Source organism: Zosterops lateralis (assembly GCF_965231275.1).
Source record: "Zosterops lateralis genome assembly, chromosome: 3".
Classification (NCBI taxonomy): domain Eukaryota; kingdom Metazoa; phylum Chordata; class Aves; order Passeriformes; family Zosteropidae; genus Zosterops; species Zosterops lateralis.
This window is the reverse complement of record NC_139764.1, coordinates 22,546,320-22,565,078: the sequence shown is the minus strand read 5'-3', so window position 1 is coordinate 22,565,078 and position 18,759 is coordinate 22,546,320. Positions and strand designations below refer to the sequence as shown.

The 18,759-nt window shown below is 41.0% G+C and overlaps 1 protein-coding gene across 1 annotated transcript in view; it reads right to left on the bottom strand.

Moving 5' to 3' along the window:
• The window catches only part of XDH (xanthine dehydrogenase), a 46,686-nt gene extending 28,244 nt beyond the window's left edge, over window positions 1-18,442 (bottom strand). The window contains exons 1-11 of the mRNA XM_083856714.1: window positions 18,212-18,442; window positions 11,259-11,316; window positions 8,863-8,959; window positions 7,610-7,718; window positions 6,438-6,564; window positions 5,604-5,665; window positions 3,753-3,821; window positions 2,914-2,982; window positions 2,373-2,459; window positions 973-1,114; window positions 321-413 (exon numbers count right to left, since the gene is read on the bottom strand). Of these exons, the coding sequence (XP_083712840.1) occupies window positions 321-413; window positions 973-1,114; window positions 2,373-2,459; window positions 2,914-2,982; window positions 3,753-3,821; window positions 5,604-5,665; window positions 6,438-6,564; window positions 7,610-7,718; window positions 8,863-8,959; window positions 11,259-11,316; window positions 18,212-18,265 (967 nt within the window). The 5' untranslated portion in view covers window positions 18,266-18,442. The remainder of the gene's footprint in view (window positions 1-320; window positions 414-972; window positions 1,115-2,372; window positions 2,460-2,913; window positions 2,983-3,752; window positions 3,822-5,603; window positions 5,666-6,437; window positions 6,565-7,609; window positions 7,719-8,862; window positions 8,960-11,258; window positions 11,317-18,211) is intronic.
• Between the last annotated feature and the right edge of the window lie 317 nt (window positions 18,443-18,759).

Sequence of the window (18,759 nt, the reverse complement as noted above, 5' to 3'; positions counted from 1 at the left end):
GAACATCATCTGGCACAGCTTGAGGCAGTTTCCTATTGTCCTGTCACTTGTTACCTGGGAGAAGTGACTGACCCCCACCTTGCTACACCCTCCTTTCAGGGAGTTGTAGAAAGTGATAAGGTCACCCCTGAACCTCCTTTTCTCTAAGCTAAACATTCCCAGCTCACTTTTTTACATATCACTCACGTGATTTCCTGCATGGGAAAGGTACAATGCATACAGAAAACAAACTTTAATCTGGGGATTTTCCTTCACACCCTCTTTATTATTCCATGGAGTCCTCACTCACCTCGCAAGTGTTCTGCCTCTTTTTTGCTCACCTGTTTCAGTGTGCTGAACAGCATTCATTTCAGGGATCCATGCTGGTGCTATTATCACTGGATACAGCAGGTTCTTTAATCTCATCTCGATACCTTAAGGAAAAGACACTGTTTGGTACTTGTGTGACATGGCTACGGTTGCACATAATGCTTCAGGGAAGAAAAAGTAATACAATAAACCCTACAACATTTAGTGATTATTTCATGACCCAATTGCAAAGACAGCAGAACTACTAAATATGTCTGAATTTTCCTAGGTATCCATTTGGTGTGAGAAGGCAGTAAAACTTCAAGTCTTGAGAGTCTTCTCACTAAAAAGTATTTCAAAATGCAGCTTTCACAACTGATTTCATTTGTTTATGGGAACATTTTATGCTGCACTACTCCCCTCTTCTCAAAATTCTGCAAAATAGCACAAAGGCTTGGAGATCTGGATTAGCATTTTTTTCACCTGACACAGCAAAGAATGGAGAAAAACATTCACTGTGAGATTTATCTACCTGAGAAGAAAATCTATTCAAACATACAACTTGAAAATAAATAGCTTTTTAAAAGGAATGACATGAAAGAGGTTTCCATTCGCACTGTTCTCACAAAAACTTAATGGAAGGTTTTCCGACTGTTCATAATAAGCATCAGCTCCTTCTCTTACCCACTTCTGTGTTCCCCACAACAAGTTTGGCATTGGGGTACTGGGATTTGAGAGCGACCAGTTCATTGAGAGTTGTGGGCTGGATCCACATCACACGCTCGCCTTTGAAACACATCTGCTTCTGCCGTTTGTTACTCTGGGTCTGCAAAAGGGAATTCAGATAGAGATCAGCCTGACATCGAGCCAAGGATCCCTGCTCACATGCTGCCCATCCCTCTGCCACACTGGGCTCCATCTCAGCCGAGTTACTGACAGGGGCTGGGATATCCACACTGTTGTTGGCAGTTTGCCACTCCCCATTCTTCTGCTAGCTGTGATTAAAGTCTTCTCATGCTGACAAAAGTTCTTCCTTCCTGATACTGCCAGGTGCATCCTGCTGCTACATCTCCCTGTCAAGATCTGTGCCAGCAAGCTCCATCTGACACATGGAGCTGGCACATGCCCGTAGCTACAGTTGCTTCAATGGGTTTTCCATTCTCACCTCAATCCAACAATGTCAGTCTTTAGAACTCGTGACTGCAATTACCTGCGAGGCCAGGTTCTGATTCCCTTTTTAACTACTTCATCCAGTGACTGAAGAAAACATGAGATCAACCCTTGGGTGAGATCAACAACTTGGAGAAGAAACAGAGCAGCCCAATCTCCAGCTGAATATGTTTTGTGCTATGGTCTAAGAGAACCTACTCATGCTATAGCTCATAACACATTTAAGCTGGGTACAGCAGCAGAATTATTGACTGAATTTTAGTTCTGAAACATGAAGGAAGCTGTAAATATGTCATGTGCTGGATTAGACTCCTGGCTGGGACACATTGCTTAAGAGGGAGGATCCCCAAAAAAGACAGAAATGAAACATGGAGAGAAACTAATCTCACCTAACTTTTAATGTCATTGTGAGCCACCTAACTTTTACTCTTGCTACGGTGAGGGAAGTTTTTTGAAAAGACAACTATTTGAGATACATATTCAGCTACATCCTGTAGTTCCTACTTCTCTTCCTACACTATAAAGGCAACACAGGGATACAAGCTCAGATATATCTGTATTTGATGTAGAAGTTCACATCTGACCTAGTAAATTGACATTCGATTTTAGCTACTGTTCCACCCCCAGACAGGCAGTGACTGGAAAGGAAGGCAACCCAAGAGCAGAGACACATATGGTGAGAACCAGAAAGAAAGGCAGACAGCTGGAGCAGGCACCTGGCTTGCATATTTCTTTTAAACCACCCTGGCTGAAACATCTTCTGTTTTTATAAAACAGGGAAGGATTCACCCCCATGCCTTTTCTTTATTAGCAGCCATTTTTGCCCTGCCATTTTCTCAGGACAGAGTCACTCAAACCTTGTACAGAGCAACTAAACCAACAAATCACTGCTATTTCTTTCTGAATGAACTTACCATTAACTCTGGTGGGAAGATTGGCTCCTGTGTGGGATCCAATGGCTGGAACTCAGAAGAATTGAACAGGCTGGAGGATGTCATTGTCTATGACAGAGAAAATGCAAATGGCTAGTGACTGAGGAGAAAGCTCTCCATATAAAACCGTAACTCATTCCTCTTTCTGCTCAAATACCTGTTACTGTTTCATAGTGCAAAATATGGCAAACACAGCAAAATTATGCCACCTGATTCAGCATTTAAGGTTCTTCAGTTATATTTTTCTGATTCCCCTCCATATCTTATCAGAACCCTCAACCCTGAACACACTAATGTTTTTGTCAACCAAAAGTGACATCACTTTCACATTGGTATGTTAAACCATGTCAAATATACCTTTTCTGAGGTATGTTTTTCTGACGATGAAATATAAATTAGTCTAAATCACTTCCCATAAATACTGCTAAAATAAAAGCATTGGGTTTGGGCATACAATGAGCCAGATCTAAGACTTTAAAACATCAGGAATAAAGGAAAATCTACCAGTTGAGAGGCATCTTACCACACTGTCTTCTTTTCCATTCATGCAGCAGCCTGGACCATTGGCTTTTCCTCCACAGCAGCCCCCATTCTAAAGAAGAAACAAGCACATTTCAGCTATTCTAAACAAAGTCAGAACATTGCAGTTTTTACAGAATTTCATCAATTCAGATTTCAGAAATTTGCAGTAACATTTTTCACACTTGAAAGAAAGGACCCCAAGCAGTCTTTAATGTTGGAGTATTCCATGCAACACTGAATGCTTCCTAAAAAAACAATCCACAGAAATTCCCTGGAAATGTCTGATGAATTTTATTACATTCTCTGTTTCCTAAGTTCATTTTACACTCACACTACCTTATGCACTAATTTCTTCTTTCCATTCCTTCATTTGTTTTGTACCTAGACTGGTACATACAATGTGATTAACTTTTTTCCCCCCATATATTCCAAAAGATTCCAATTGTACAGTTTTGGAACAGAGAGGAAATTACTTCATTCATCACTGGATGGCAAAATTTGGTAAAGATCACAGTGGGGAATTTAGACCTGTTTTCACAGAAAGATGTATCACTTCAATGCACCAGAAGTTGGTGACACATTGCTCACAGTTGTCACCATGCTATTTCACAGAAGGGTTGCACCTTGCAGAAGGAACATCACTGTTTTAAAACCCATGTCATGACAGCCATTCATGCCAATCAGGACATACACAGTCCCAGCATTTTCCAAGAGACAGACAACAAAAACAGCTCAGAGAGCTCTGAATATCTGCAACACAGCAGAGCCAGAGAGGTGACTAACACAAAGCTCCAATGCTTTATTGAAAATTGAGGTTATGGATTTTAACATTCAGCTTACCACGGTATTTTCCTTCCCACTACGACAGCATCCAGTGCCATTGGCAATTCTGCCACAGCAATTTATGTCCTGTGGGAACAAAAACTGTTCTGAGAAAAAAATGTGCAGATTTCCAAGGAAATGAAGTAGGTTTGATCTCTTTTTAAGAGAAATACCCAAAGCAGAAGGAAGGTGCCAACCAAGAAGGTGTTTCTCTTGCCAGTGGAAGGCTGTATACTGCAGTGCCATGTCCACTGTACTGATAAACGTCTTGTTCTGGTGTGGAACTGTTCAGACCATTCAACCATTATCTCTGGAGCTGTGATGAGATACCCAGAGAAGACTGAAAGGGGCAAGCACACACAATACAATACCAGTAGTCTACCACCAGGCAGACCATCTGCCTTCGTTTTCAATCTGTTTCATTTCTTGAAATGCTCTTTTACTGGGGGAGGCAGGAAACAGCAGATGCCTGTTCACATTCCACCTGCTAATCTCAATTTTGTTGGTCTCTATCAGAGGTCAACAGAAACAACTGTATGTGGTATGTAGAGTCCCTTCCTCTCCCTGGCATCTCTTTTTCAGGCTGAGGTGGACTCAGTGCTTCCCTGTATGGAATTCAAATTGCCACAGATGTGAGCCTTATTCCAGTTCTCTGAATTCTTCTACTCTGCTATACCCCGTTAGAGACGAGAGGAGCAGAACTACATAGAGTACTCAACTGTAGGAAGAGCCATGAAGTGCTTTCTGTTTTGTATCCCATTCTATTCTCCAAGTCTCTCAGGTTCATTAAATCCTTCAGAAATTCCTCAAAGCCAATTCCCGCCTTCACTACCCAGATTAACTTGACATGTTTTAGTTTATTTCCTCATATCCTTACCCACACTCTTTTAAACCACATTTAGGGATAGGTGCAACAGCCTTGCTTCCCACCACAGGTCCCATCAAAACTCCACAACTGTGACCTCCCTCCACTGCAAAAATATACCATTTGTCCTCTACTGCCTTTTAACCAATCCATACATAGTTCTTTCATCCATACAGAGATCTTCCCTCATAACCCCTATTGTCTTTAAAAGCCTTTGGTGAGACACTGTGGAAAGCCTGTTGGAAATCCAAGTGGGCTTTTATCAACTGGGTTTATCAACAATTTGTAATGGATCTCACTCCTGCTTGTATTCTCTTTTGTTGATTGCAATTCTGGATAATAAAATTAAATTAATGGGCATCATTGTAAATTCTTTCCTTTTGATATTTAATACCAGTGTAGACCCATGAGTGGATGGTAATCACTAAAATACATAATGATCTACTCTTCTTCACAACCTCCAGCACTCTTTCAGGTACAAAGGGACTAGAGAAAATTTATGGCAAAGCTTCATACTGCACTCAAACCAGCAGAATAATTCTGGGCAAGAGCTATAAAATAGTAACTTTACTTCTTTCCAGAACTATTCCTGCTTTGCATCTGATCTTTCAAATAAACAAATTCCTCACTAGATTCCTCCACAAAGTGTCCCTACCAATGCACCACACCTTTACTGTCCACACTAGGATCAGCTCCAAGCTGTGTTATGCAGAGAGGGTGAGTTTTCTGAGACTTACAGAAAAGTATTACAGAGCCTGATTACCTGTGATCCAAAACGGGACCATGGATGGATCTTATTCAAGTGTCCCAGCACATGGAGAGAGTAAAGGGTTTGCTCTATCTGAACTAATGCATGAATCACATACAAAGAGGTCAAGAGTTGGAGCTGGGTTGTTGGAGCACATGCATTTCCTTCCTCCCCATTTGAGTCCATGGAGTATTTCGGTAACAGACAGAAAGACAACTTTCCAGGTCTTTTTAAAACATCATCTGAAACCACTTACTTTAGCAAATGTCCTGTATCCTTCCAGAATGGGTCTGTATCCTGTACACCGACACAAGTTCCCTGCATTGCCAGAGCAAAAGGATAAGGATTTAGTATCATTTGGCTAAAAACTTCTCTTCTTTTAGAATATTCTATTGTTCCCACAAAAACTTGTCAAATCTTGATACAGCTGATGAAAAAACTGGGAAGAGGAAAACTTCATTAGGAACCTTGCAACAACCCTACCATTCCTTTTTGTTGAAACTTAAACTGAAATTAATTTAGAACAAATTCAATCTGTCTTATTCAGTGTTCATTTTTCTCAATTGTGTGAGTCTAATCAGTATACCAGCTAGTCTGTCTCCTGAATTACACAGAGGTTGCTTTCTCCTGCATCATCATTCCTTTCAGATCACTGCTGGAAGCACAGTAATGACTCCAACCTCAGCAACAAGAGCAGCCTCTCACAAGATTTACACATTTGGATTCTGCCCCACTCCATCATGGTATGTTTCTGTCTTGGTCCTTGGCTTAAGGACATGTTCTCTGTCACCTCTACAGGCTCTTGTGACAGCAATGAATAAACTTTTAAGCCCCTCAAGAACAGGCCACTTTTTGGTCTGTTGTTAAGATTAGTGGGTTCCTAATCTCAGACTGAGGGCACCTGCCCCTGCTTATGAACTATGGTATTCACTTCATAGCACCTGGCCAGTCTCTGAGTGGAAAAGCTACTTCTTAACCTCACAACCATCAACTGTTTTTAGCAAAATGCATTAAATAATGCATCCCGCTGGGTGAAGCAGATACAATAAAAGCAGAACAGGTTTCACTCCTGCAGGGCTGTGAATATTACCTTGGAAAGCATCTTCAATGTCCTCCATGTGGGGCTCGGGGTTGTTCCGAAGCAATGTGTACATGGACATGACAATGCCTGGAGTGCAAAAGCCACATTGGGACCCATGACTTTTTGCTATTCTCTCCTGAGAGAAAGTAAAAAACATGATTAGCCCATAATACCAAGGTGAGTTCATTGTTGTGCTTGTTTCTATTACACTTCTGTTAAAAGCAAAACCCAGTATCACAGAGGAGCTAAGATTATCATGAGATGTTCTCTGGTCAATTAATCTGTGAGACAGCCTTCAAAGAGGAGGGCAGCCTGATAAGTTTGCACCTCGGCTTAGAATTCAAAATGTGACTGAAGGCCACTAGAAGATTCCGAGGAGATCAGGATTTACCTGCTAGGAAGGTTTGGGTCTACTTGCCTAGACCTGAGTTTGAATTTCAAAACTTAGCTGTCGGAATCTTCAGGCAGGAGGAGAGAAAAGAAGACAAAGGTCAGACTGGCTGCCATCCATTCATACACATCAGACTTATTTTTCACTTTGTTGTTTATTCCCCCAGGTACTGGCACAAGTCCTATCCACTGTGCAAACTGGGATGAATCACAGTTTACCTTAAGGGCAGCTCTCTGACAAAGAGAGACAAGGCTGCATTGTAGCACCTTGCTAGAAGAGCAAGGATACACATTCTTGTCACTCCTTCTCACCAAGAATATTTTGAGACTCCAGAAACATCACTGAACCAAACCTCACTTCATGACTGCAGGGAAGGTTCCTAACTATGCAAGATGAGAAACCAAACTCACTCATAAGCCATATAGGAGAGCTCAAACCTATCTCAGAGTTCCTAGCTCCAGGTAATTATATTGGCTTTCCCCACAACATCAGCCTTCCCAGACCAGGATGTGAACCAAATACAGTCATGCAGCTCAAAGACAAAAACATCAGCAATTCAGCCAGGACAGCACCAGTTAACCTGTTAGGGGCAGATCAGAGCTGTATCATTGCCCCAGGCGTCTGATTCTGTTACTTAGCCATTCATGCAAGTATGGATTGCTCATGTGGGGAGTGAGTCAGCCTTGTGGCTTTACCATTACGGTGGAGGTCCCAGTGTCCTGGAACACCTTTAATTAGCATAAGAAAACATGCATAGTGGGTTTTAAAGTTACCAGTATTATTAGCTTACCTGGGCTGGGTGCAGCCTGGATTTTGTGTTTCCTATGCCTTCAACAGTAGTTACAGCCACATGATGCAGGGCACAGACAGGGAAGAGACAAGCATTGGCAGTATGGTGGCTAAAACAGTACATTAAGGTCATTTCATTTGGTAGTGCTGCTCAGCAAAGGAAAAAGGGAATAGGAGTAGTGAAGAGTACTCAGAAACTACAGCAATGAACACAATAGGAGCATGTAAATAGATCTGATACAAGAATTAATTACAAGCCAAATGCTACAGCACCCAGTCATCCAAAGTTCTAATCAATTTCCCTTGCAGTTTGATCTGGGCAAATACCATAAGATTCCACCTAAATATAGCAACTTTAAAAATCCCTGTTGCATGTTAAGATACAGAACCCATATAAGTAATTTACTGGGGCAAACTACAAATACCAAGATGTTGTGCAGCTGGATGCTTGCAAAGTTATGTAAGAGCCTGGAGTTCCCAGTCTTTTAGTTGGAAAGCTGCTTCTAGATGGTAAACATGGGGTGAAAATCTAGATTGAAAGTAAAAGAGAGTAATGTTGCCAAAACTCGTATAAGAATAGCTGTTTTATCTCATTTCTATCAAGACAGAATAATGACTCTAAAGATCTCTTACTCATGGTCATGCTATTAAGCAGAACCACTCAGAGAATCCAGGTTATAGTATCTCCAAGCATTATTCCAAATATATTAAAGATTTCAGTGCTTTCTGTTCCCCACAGTAAAACTAAACTGGGGCCTGTCGCTCTGTCTCATCCTCTCTCTCTCTGCATTCCCCTTTTTATTTGATTCCATTGTTTCCCCTTTCAATTAATTAAAGTGAGAACATGAGGAAATTTTGTCTCAGAAAATAATTCTGAAGGTTACAATAAAAGTAGAGAAAAAAATTTAATATCTGCTGGTATACAGAAACAAGATTATTGATAGAATAATAATAAAGATTTTATCACAATAATCATTATATGGATTCTCACAGGAAAAAGTTACATTAGAATCGGTGCAGATATTGCAGGGCACAAAGAAATAGTTCCCTATCAGCATTGTGCAATGCTTTAAGAAAAATACTTTCTTATCTTAGCCTTCTGAGCTTATGTTCTGAAAGTGAAAAATTATGTTTTGGCAGGAACATTCATTATATAACTTTTTTTAAAAAAACAGTATCATGTCTGGTATGTCAGGAACCTGGATCTGTCCCCATTTTATTTCTCTGCTGCAGAGTTCAGATTGCAAAGGATACAGGATTTTCTTCCGAAAGGGATCATACTTGGATATCATAACAGTGCAAGCACCACATCCACCTTCTCCACAGCCTAGTTTGGTTCCACACAGGCCCACTGAGAGAATAGGAATTAAGGAAAACATGGAAAGTGTTGGCAGAAACTTGCTCAAGTTGTCAATCAAGGCTGAGCAACAAGTTCTTGCTGGAAACAAAGCACTCATTTCTTCTGCTTAATAATTAAACATAAGCAAAGTTTCAAAAGCCAGCATGTGACTGTGGAGATCAACACCCAAACTCCTCATAAGGACACAGCCCATGCTCCAACAGACTCTTAGAAATAAACAAAAAAATACCCTGAACTGCAACAGTGCCCACTTTCCATTACTCAGAAAAAGAAATGACATAAGGGAGACAAAGCATTGGTAATTGCTGAGCTGGAGCTGTTCAGGCATGCAGCGACATCTCTGAGCCACACAGTGACATCCTCCATCAGCACCTCTTACTGGTGGGGCTTGGCTTCTTCCTACACCTGGTGACTCCTAACACCCAGAAGGCTCCCAGGTAGAGCAGTCATTCAGGGCTAAAGTTACGCAGTTTAGCACTGGCTGGGAGCTGCATTTGAACTGCTCACAAATCACCTGCATCTCAAAAGTCATGGTCTGGCCATCCCATTTCTGATGGCTTGCCAATTGATAGGGACAAAACCAGCCAAGCACACTCCCCAGGAGCATGGGTCCCATAAAACCATAGGAGGGAGACACTGAGAGCCAAAACTCATGTACATGCACAGAACCCCTGCACAGACACCTGGGAGCTCACAGAGTGTATGGCCTGGCTTAAGCAGATTCTTCTACAGACTGCTGAGCTCATGGTCATGCTTTAAAATCAGGAATTACATTAAATGTTCTGCAAAGGGAGTTCAGGAGAGAATTCCTTGAGTCACTTCTGCTTAGGTTCCTTCACTCATTAGAAGGTAATTAGACACTATTATTTATTGCAAAGAGGATTTGCCAATGTTGAGAGACTTTTGGTGGGGTAAAAATCAGCTGATTTCATTGGTAATGGACACACCAAGTAGACATAATCAGTGCCTTTCCCTATATCACAAAGCCTTTGGAAAAGCAACAAGACCTGATAGAGGGATCTCAATTAATCTTGACTTCACTGCAAACAATATGGCACTGACCATTTCTAGAGAATCATAGAATCCGTTAGGTTGGAAAAAAATCTTTAAGATCACCAAGTCCAACCATAAACATAATACTGCCAAGTCCACAATTAAACCCTGTCCTTAAAGCCATCACTGCTTTTCATACAATCATGTGCCCCCTTGAACAGAAATACAGCTTTCCTATGCCAGCCAATGCTTCTCTTGACAAGAGTGCTAACCTGCCTCAATATAGCATGTTTCTCAAAGTATTTGTCTGACCTTAAGCAGACATCTACAAAGTAAGTTAACCAGAATGCTCATGTAGAACATCAGCAGGTTTTGAAGAGCTCAGATTCTCTCTTTACAAAGCTATTTGCATTAGTTATCAACAAGATTAGACTTAAAAGTTCTAGTGGTAAGATAGGCACACCTAGGCACAAGAGTCATGCCACTTACATTTCCTCTTGACCTTTATCCATCTATAGTATATTCAAATAAATAGAGTTGCTGATAGTTCTGCTGGAAACCTCAAAGAGGAGTGTGATTCATGTCCCTGCACTTCCTTCAGCTCCCAGACAAATGGAACACGGCAGCGTGGTACGGATATACCAACACAGCTGTGAACAGTTTGGCAGATGTACACACCCAGCTGGCCAGACAAAAACTCAGAAAACATGGAATGACACTACCTACAGAACCAGACCTGGTACAGCCACCCTGGTAATCACAGTAATAGCTACTCAGCTCCTGAAGCTGTTCTGACTCACTTGTTGACCAGTTTCAAACAGGGGTGAAAGATGACCACTGCCATCTGCTCACATAAACATGCCCTGGTACATGGGGGAGCCCTGCCTCTGAGCCTGCCTCCCTGGGCCATCTGATAAAGAGCACAAAATTATCAATTTATGGGACATTGACTAGCCAATATGATGCTTTGGCCAGAAAATTCTTTATGATTTGTATGGAACAAACTTAAATTTCCTTCAATTTTATTGCCATCTCATTATTGCTTCCATCATAATATAATTCTGCAAAATTACAAGTTTTTCCTTTCAAATATATAATTTAAAAATTGTTATTTTTTTAACCCTGGAATAGTAGCTGTAATCTTTGCTAGCAAGAAATACCAGACAATGCAAAAACGCACCCTCCACTTATAGTCTGTGCAGAAGCTCTGCCCAGTACTGAAGTGACAGAACAGTAAACAATTATGAAATGCCGTAGGCATTTAAAGCCTTCTGCAGTTTTTTCTGACACTGGATACATTTTCTTCGTAGATAAGTCAGCAGGGTTGTTTCTGGGTCCACATCTTTTTCCACCACCTGCAAGAAGGGAAAGATATTGATAAACACAAAATGGTTTAAAACACAGATAAGTTAGTTGCAAGGAGAAAGTTTGGTCTTTCTGCAACTTCTTTTCCAAGGCAGGGAGCAAAATCACTGATTATTTCAGCAATGTTGGTCACATTTGCAGGCACAACATTTCCTTGAATTTATTGTGTCAGAGTGAAGTATATGCATTACATACATCTGAGATTTTTCAGTCATGGCACACTGAAGCAAATCTTAAAAAAACTTCCATCAAAACCAGCAAACAAAATTAGTAGTGAGATGAGAAAGAACTGTGATTTGTACTCAGATCTTGGGTTCCTGACATGTCCCAAACGGCATCTCATCTTTACTAACCCTGAATAACTGAACTCTGTCCCTTCTTTTACTATTAGAAGAAACAGAAAAAAATCAGCAGATAAACAGAATGACAGAAAGAGCATCAGTAATAAGTTTTGCAGAGAAAAAACTCAGCAGTGGAAACAGTAATGTGACAACACAGGTACAGCAGGATGGACAGCAAGTACCAATCCTCTGAAGTTTCTCCTTCTCCCCTTGTAACATTAAAACAATCAGTATTACAATAGTGGCCATCCTAAATGTGGGAATACAAAATTACAAGAAAGGAGAAATTTTTGCTGCATATTTTGAGACACCTCCATCCTATTAAGAAACAACACTATTAGAAGTTATACATTAGACATAAAAAATAACCATTAAATGTTATACTTTAACCTCTGCCCAGTGGTCAGAAACCAAAGTTGTGCTCTTGCCTCCAAACGGCCACAGGGCTTGTCTTCCCCTTTTTCTTTTATTAATAAAGTGTCAAGAAACTTTTCCAAATTTGCTGTGTGCCAGAATATAATCATATTCCTGGCTCTTATTTTATGCAAGTCCTAAGTACAATAGTTACAGTTTATTTAAATTAATCACTCCTAGTTTGAAGGGCAAATTGAAACAGGGGTCATTTCTGCAAGTATTTTTTACTCTTTTTTTTTCCACTGATAAGAAATCTTTTCAACCTCTGTTCTTCTTCAGTTTTATGCCTTTGACACGTAACAGGGTCATTCTACAGAGACAAGGTTCATACTTCCTGTTTGAGTTCACCTTTTTAGAATTAACCAATAAAATTGCTCCTGCAAAACAAAACCAGTCACTTTTTGCACACCTCATTCCTGCACTGAGGATGATCTACAGGAATTCTAGTTTGGGAACGTCATATTGTCTATCATGCAGCACTCATTGCTGCTATTCAGAGCAGAGTGCCCCTGTTCCCTCATGTCCTGGATGCATAGAAACAAATAAAAGTATGCAGTGGCTCTTCCATGACCATCTGGTTACGTCCCTCTGCAGCAGCTTGGCAAACACACACGAGTAGGAAATTCCAAACATCCCTGTGAGTGGACAAATGGCCTTTCAGAGCCATTCCACAGGAAAAAGCTGCCCCAGCAACTCCCACTGTCACTGTCACGCTGAGTTTCTTCCTAATGTCTGTGCCAATGGCTATTGCAAACTCTTCCAAAGCAGCTTCCAAGGTAGCCAGGTACAGAGAAGAAACTTCAGAACAGTTAAAGACTATTCTGTGCTTATATCAAAGAAAATGTCTCAAGAGGTTTTTTTGGAAGAGTCCAAGAAGCACTCAGTTATGTACTCAAACCAAGCAAATAAAATTTGGCCTACTGGCTTCTTTTCAGGAAACAGGAAATACAAGACAGGCCTAGTCCTTCATTTTTCACTTAACCACTCATTTCCATGTACTTTCAGTGATATAAGAAAGTGTGAAGTCCCGAAGCCAAAGCTTTGCTCAACCTTATCAGAAAGTGCCTTCCACCATGTCCCAGACAATCCACACCCATACTCTGTTCTAGCCAACAGCCCTGGATTGCTACTTCAGTCACTTCAAACTACTCCACTGGAGCCACATATCTGCAATTCTGGCAGAGACTAGGGACCTGAGGGAGATAACGGGTAAGAGTTTGGAGAACATTCTGGATTAACACAAATCTCACACATCAGAGATCAAGGAGTCATTTCTCTTCACTTCGGATTCCTAGTGGGAGGATGTTCACTGATGAGTCTCTCTTGCTGGGCACAGAGTAAGAATTTTTCTGTTCTTGCCTTTTGCTCATTTTTGTTGATGCTGGTTTGTCCTCCAACACATCATTCCTCCAGTGGTTTGTTGCAATCACCTGCAGTGATTTGTTCTTAAAATATTTTAAAACCCTGTGGGTGGGAATAACACGTCTTGTCTGATGCACAGTACAATATGATTCACAGCTCAATATCACCATTCCTGCTCACCTCCCCCAGTGTCCTTGTACAGAAAGAAACTGAATTCCATCCATTGCATTCTGTGGTTGTAGGATCAGAAAACTTAGATACTGCAGTTAAATATTTCACTTTTTGTAAGTTACTGGTTTTTAGTGTTTGGTAATTTGTTTTATTTTGGTTTTTTAAATCAAATGTCCTATTGCAGGTATATCACATTGACAGCCACATTTTCACAATTTAAAACTGGATTTTACTGCATTTGGTACCTTAATTATTAATCAAATGCAGAAACATTGTTGAAAACGTTAGGATGGCACAGACAGTCAATGACTCTCAACCAATTTACTCTGTACTGCTGTGTTTGACTACATGTCTGTTTGCCTACTGATTCTAGGAGTTTTAAATACTCAGATCCACCTCAGCAGGGAGCCTAGTCTGCCCCTCTTTGTGCTTTTAAGTACCACACAGAGCAGGTTCTGAAGCAGTTCTTTACACCTTTAGAGAGCATGGACTAGTCCAGAGAAATGTTGAGCTCACTTCCACATAATTTTATGTACAAAATTTCGATTTCAATTTTTTTCCAGCTTCTCTACCTGACTCTACTAATTCAGATAAATTTGCCTTTACAACATAAAGCATCCTATTTAAATTAATATTCCCAGAAAGTCAGAGATTTTTCCATTTAAGAGAACAGTTGTTCAACAAGGTAAATAGAGGAACAGAAAGAAAGAGAAAACAAACTTTTCCAGTTAACCAAACAACATGCTAAGCTTTCCATCAGTTGTGGTCTACAAATGAGTAGCAGATGCTTTCCTGAAGGACAAGTTCCATTCAATCACTAATCCCTGGTCACTCAATAAGTTGCAAGAAGCGAAAGTGAAAGGTTTTAAATAGACTGCCACACAGCAAGTCAGACCCCTAGGGTAAAGGTCCCCTAGGGTATGAATATTAACCACACAATGTAAATTTGTAAATTTACTATTGGTCATGAGAACATTTTGTTCTGCTTTAAATCAGTGCACTGAAAGCTTTTAAGTCATTGTTTATGTAGACCCCAGAGGTTCACAAAGCTCAGAAAAATTCTGTATTTCAGCTGGTCCCATCAGTAACCAAATACCCACAGACTTTGGAAGTGGTAAGAGGTCCAATGTGGCTTCCAGTGTAGATCCTCCCTTAGCATTCAGAATAGAAATAGAAATATTGATTCCACACGTTTAACTAAAATTACATGCTACATATGCATGAGACAGACTTGTCAGCCAAGGGAAAAAAAAATTGCTACTATTAGCTTTAAATGAGCACACTGATTTGCATTCTAGTCTAGGCAAACTATTAAGATAACTTTGAGTTAGTTGTGTGCCAAGCTCTATGCCCAGTGAAGTAAACAGGTGTTTAAAATAAACAGTCCTGAATGCAAAGTATGCTCAGCTGTTCCAAGGAGACTTTCCCTTGACAACACTGCAGACTGGACTAACGTGAAAGGATTTGCTGCAACCCATGTCCCTATCTTACAAACCCCTTCTTATCATGTGGTTTGAACAGTGACAGAATGTCAGCAGCCCATTTGCAATGTCAAGCTGTCATGAATCCACACAGCAGTAACCTTTCCCACTGGCCATGTTTCCACAGTGAATCACCTGGAATATTTAGTCAGGGCCCCTGATGAATAGAGTCATATCCTAACTTAGAATCATGGAATAGACTGACTTGGAAGGGACTCACTAAAACCACCAAAGCTCAACTTCTGGGCCTGCACAGGACACTCCAAGAATCCCACCGGGTGCCTGAGAGTGTTGTCCAAATACTTTCTGAAGTCTGCCAGGTTTGGTGCTGTGACCACTGCTCTGAGGAACCTGCTCCAGTGCCCAACCACCCTCTGGGTGAAAAACCTTTTCCTAACCTCCCCTGATGGATGCTGTTTCCTCAGGTCCTGCCACTGGCCACCAGAGAGAAGACATTAATGCCTACTTCTCCACTTCCCCTCTTGCTACCTGCTGTTCCAGCAGAACTGCACTTCCAGGCACTTCCCACCACTCCTTCCATGACATAACCTTTCCTGTGCAGCAGTGTCCCAACAAACTCCACATACACTGCCACAGAGCAGAGTGCCCCGTGAGTCCAATTCTCACTCTTAAACCTGCATTTGATGGGGTTGTAACTTGAGCCACTTTAGCAACACACACAAAGAAGGGAATAGGAGAAAAAAAAAAAAAGAAAAAAAAAAAAAGAAAAAAAAAAAAAAAAAAAAGAAAAAAAAAGAAAACAACAACAACAACACTGGAGGCTCTGTGAAACCTGCTCCTTTAATGGAACTGCCTGCTCCATGAGGCAGTGGGAAAGGATGCTGAGAGAGCTTTGACGTTTAAATGAGTTGGTACCATTGGTAATATAAATCATCCCTTGGTGGGCTGTTTGTTTTTTTTTTTAGCCAAGCTGCCAAGATCACACTATGATAAACTCCTTTACACATGCACACTGTGAGCTCTGAGCGATGGCTTTTGTAAACAGGAACAGCAGTTCCATAAAAAATGCTGAAATGCAACAAGGCCAGTGTCACTCAAAACAGGTTTATTATGAGCAGGATACAGAAAGGACAGACAGAAGATCCAAAGTGAGCAGGTTGTTTTCTGCTGATGGCCTTCAGGGCCCAGGCTGCCATTTCTCCCCTTCTCTGCCTCACCCCACACACATAAAAAGAGAGTCCCACAGGGCCAGATCTGGACTTTGACTAACAGACATTTTTATGTGTTAGCCAAAAAGTTTTCTCCAGGAAGAAAGACTTTTCTAACAGTTTACACAGAGCAGTGCTCTTGTAATAACTGAGCAGCAGCCAGTGCTGAAGCACCACTTGTAACTGCACGCAGGAATTTGTATATGAACTCTTCATCATACCTACCATGAGAGGCCTATTGGTTTTGAACCTCAGCTGATCTGGCACCAGAACTACAATTCTCTTTCATTAGGGCATACCAGAAAAAACCAATCAAACAAGACAGGACACTTGGCTTGTATCAGGGTCTGGATTCCCAAGACATTTGTGGCAACCTCCTAATGCAAGATCTAAAGAGCTCCAAGTTCACCCTCTAAAACTTCACAGAGCATGAAGACAACAAGTTAATGGTGTGCCATCAGATAAAATTCACAGACCATCCCATGCCACAATTTCAATTACCAGACTCAATTAGCTAGTTACAATTAATTTAGAGTTTCAAGTTTTCATCTGTTTCTAGAAACAATGAATGGCTGATATGCCAATTAACACATGAACCACTACTGATCTGTGTGAGCAAAGCTTTAGTTGTCATCCTTCTCTACAAAACCTCAGAATCAAGCCTGGGCTCTACATCAGTATTACATTCAACAGCTCTATGACTAACTTTTACTGCATACTAGATAAACTTTATTCTTCAGTAAACTGTTAATATATCAATAAAACAAAACATTCATACCAAATCAAATTGTACCTTGGAATGGTCTAATTCCAATCTGATTTGGGATACAAATTCATAACTAAAACCCCTAATTGTAGCCACACTCTCATCCACATTTACACTTGATTAAACTACTATGAAAGACCAACAAAAGCAAAATGGATACTAATCCTGTGCCAGTCTCTAAGGCAGGGCACAGAGCTTTTTAACCAACTGAGAGTCTTGTGTGATCCTTCAAAGGACTAAAAAATTAATTGTCTAGTCCAAACTTAGTATACCACACGATTTACCCCCAAGCAGTGCACAGGGAAGGATTGCAAACTTTTGTTTCCACACAAGTGGATATGCAACCCTCCCCCACTCCCCAGGCTTCCCAGCAGGCAGCTGCTTTAGCACAAAGTTCCCTCGCCCAAGTGTGTAGGCAAGGGGAAGTTGGGGAAGGCAGCACTGAGCTGAGCTCAGAAATAGAATTAACTTGGTAGGTGGTCAAAGAGTCAGTTTTGACTGTTTACAAGCCTTTGAAGAGGCAAGGCTGCATTCATAGCCAGGCAAAATCCAAACTGAGGAAAGGGGGCTCTGGGACAAACTGTGCAAATGTGTCCATCATGTGCAATGGGCACCTCAGCCTCCTGTGAGACACAGTCACCTCTAAGGTTATTGTCTGGAATCAGTATGAGTTAATGGGCTTTCATTCTCAAGTGTTTTCTAGCTTCTTAAATGGAAATGCAATAAACATTTTTCTAAATCCCTTTCAAAAACCAGATGTTAGAATTAGTTATTGAGCACATGAATTATATATGGAGGCTTCCATTTGAGTAAAAATCTCCAGATCTGTTGTAACCACGAAAATTATTTCTAGTAGAAATGCCTGTATTGAGCAGTGCACACTTATTTAAAAGTAGTTACTCCAGAACTGTAGTAAATTATTGCCAACAAATCTAAAATGTGAAAAGAATATTATGTAATTGTGTTTTTCTTTGAATAATTCACAAGGTAAAGTTAAAGAAAAAGCCATTTAGCAAAGCAATATGTTGTCTTCACATTTAATATTTAAATTTAATATTTAAAAGCCATGGAATATGTGTTCTGATCAGAAAACTTCAGAGGAGGAAAAAGATGACTAGAAAGGTAAGTAATCAAGCCACAATCCAGGAGCAAGCTGGACAGAAAGCTGCAATCTTCCTTACCTTTTTACCATTCACAAAGAAAACAAGTTCATCCCCTGCCTCGTTTGGAGCCATCCTGCACACCTTCCAAATTTCACTCAATCAGTGCCACAGACCACCCCTGTGAGAGCAGCCCTGCTCCCCACAGCAAACTGAGCACCAGCCACACCACAAGTAATACGAGTCTGCCTCAACGTTTGACTTTATTTCTACACCAGCGCCCTGTGAAACCCCACATTATATAAGAGGCCATGGAGAGGCGTGCCAGCTGCCTTTGGTTGGTGCTTCTGCAGCCCTAATGACGGAAAGGGAGCAGGAACCAGCAGAGTGACCCGCCCCCTTTTATACGGAGGATCACAATTCAGCTGCATTCCCTTTAGATTATCCTGCCAGGCTTGGGGCACTGCCGTGTGCCACTGACACGGCTGCTAGCAAGGAATTCACGGGGTTTTGCAATGCAATGCAAACTTCGGGGCGGGGGGTGGTTCTCCCAGCTATCCTTCACCAAATATTGACAAGAAAAAGCTGTTTACCTTGTTCTGTGTACAGCCATCCACCTGGCATTCACC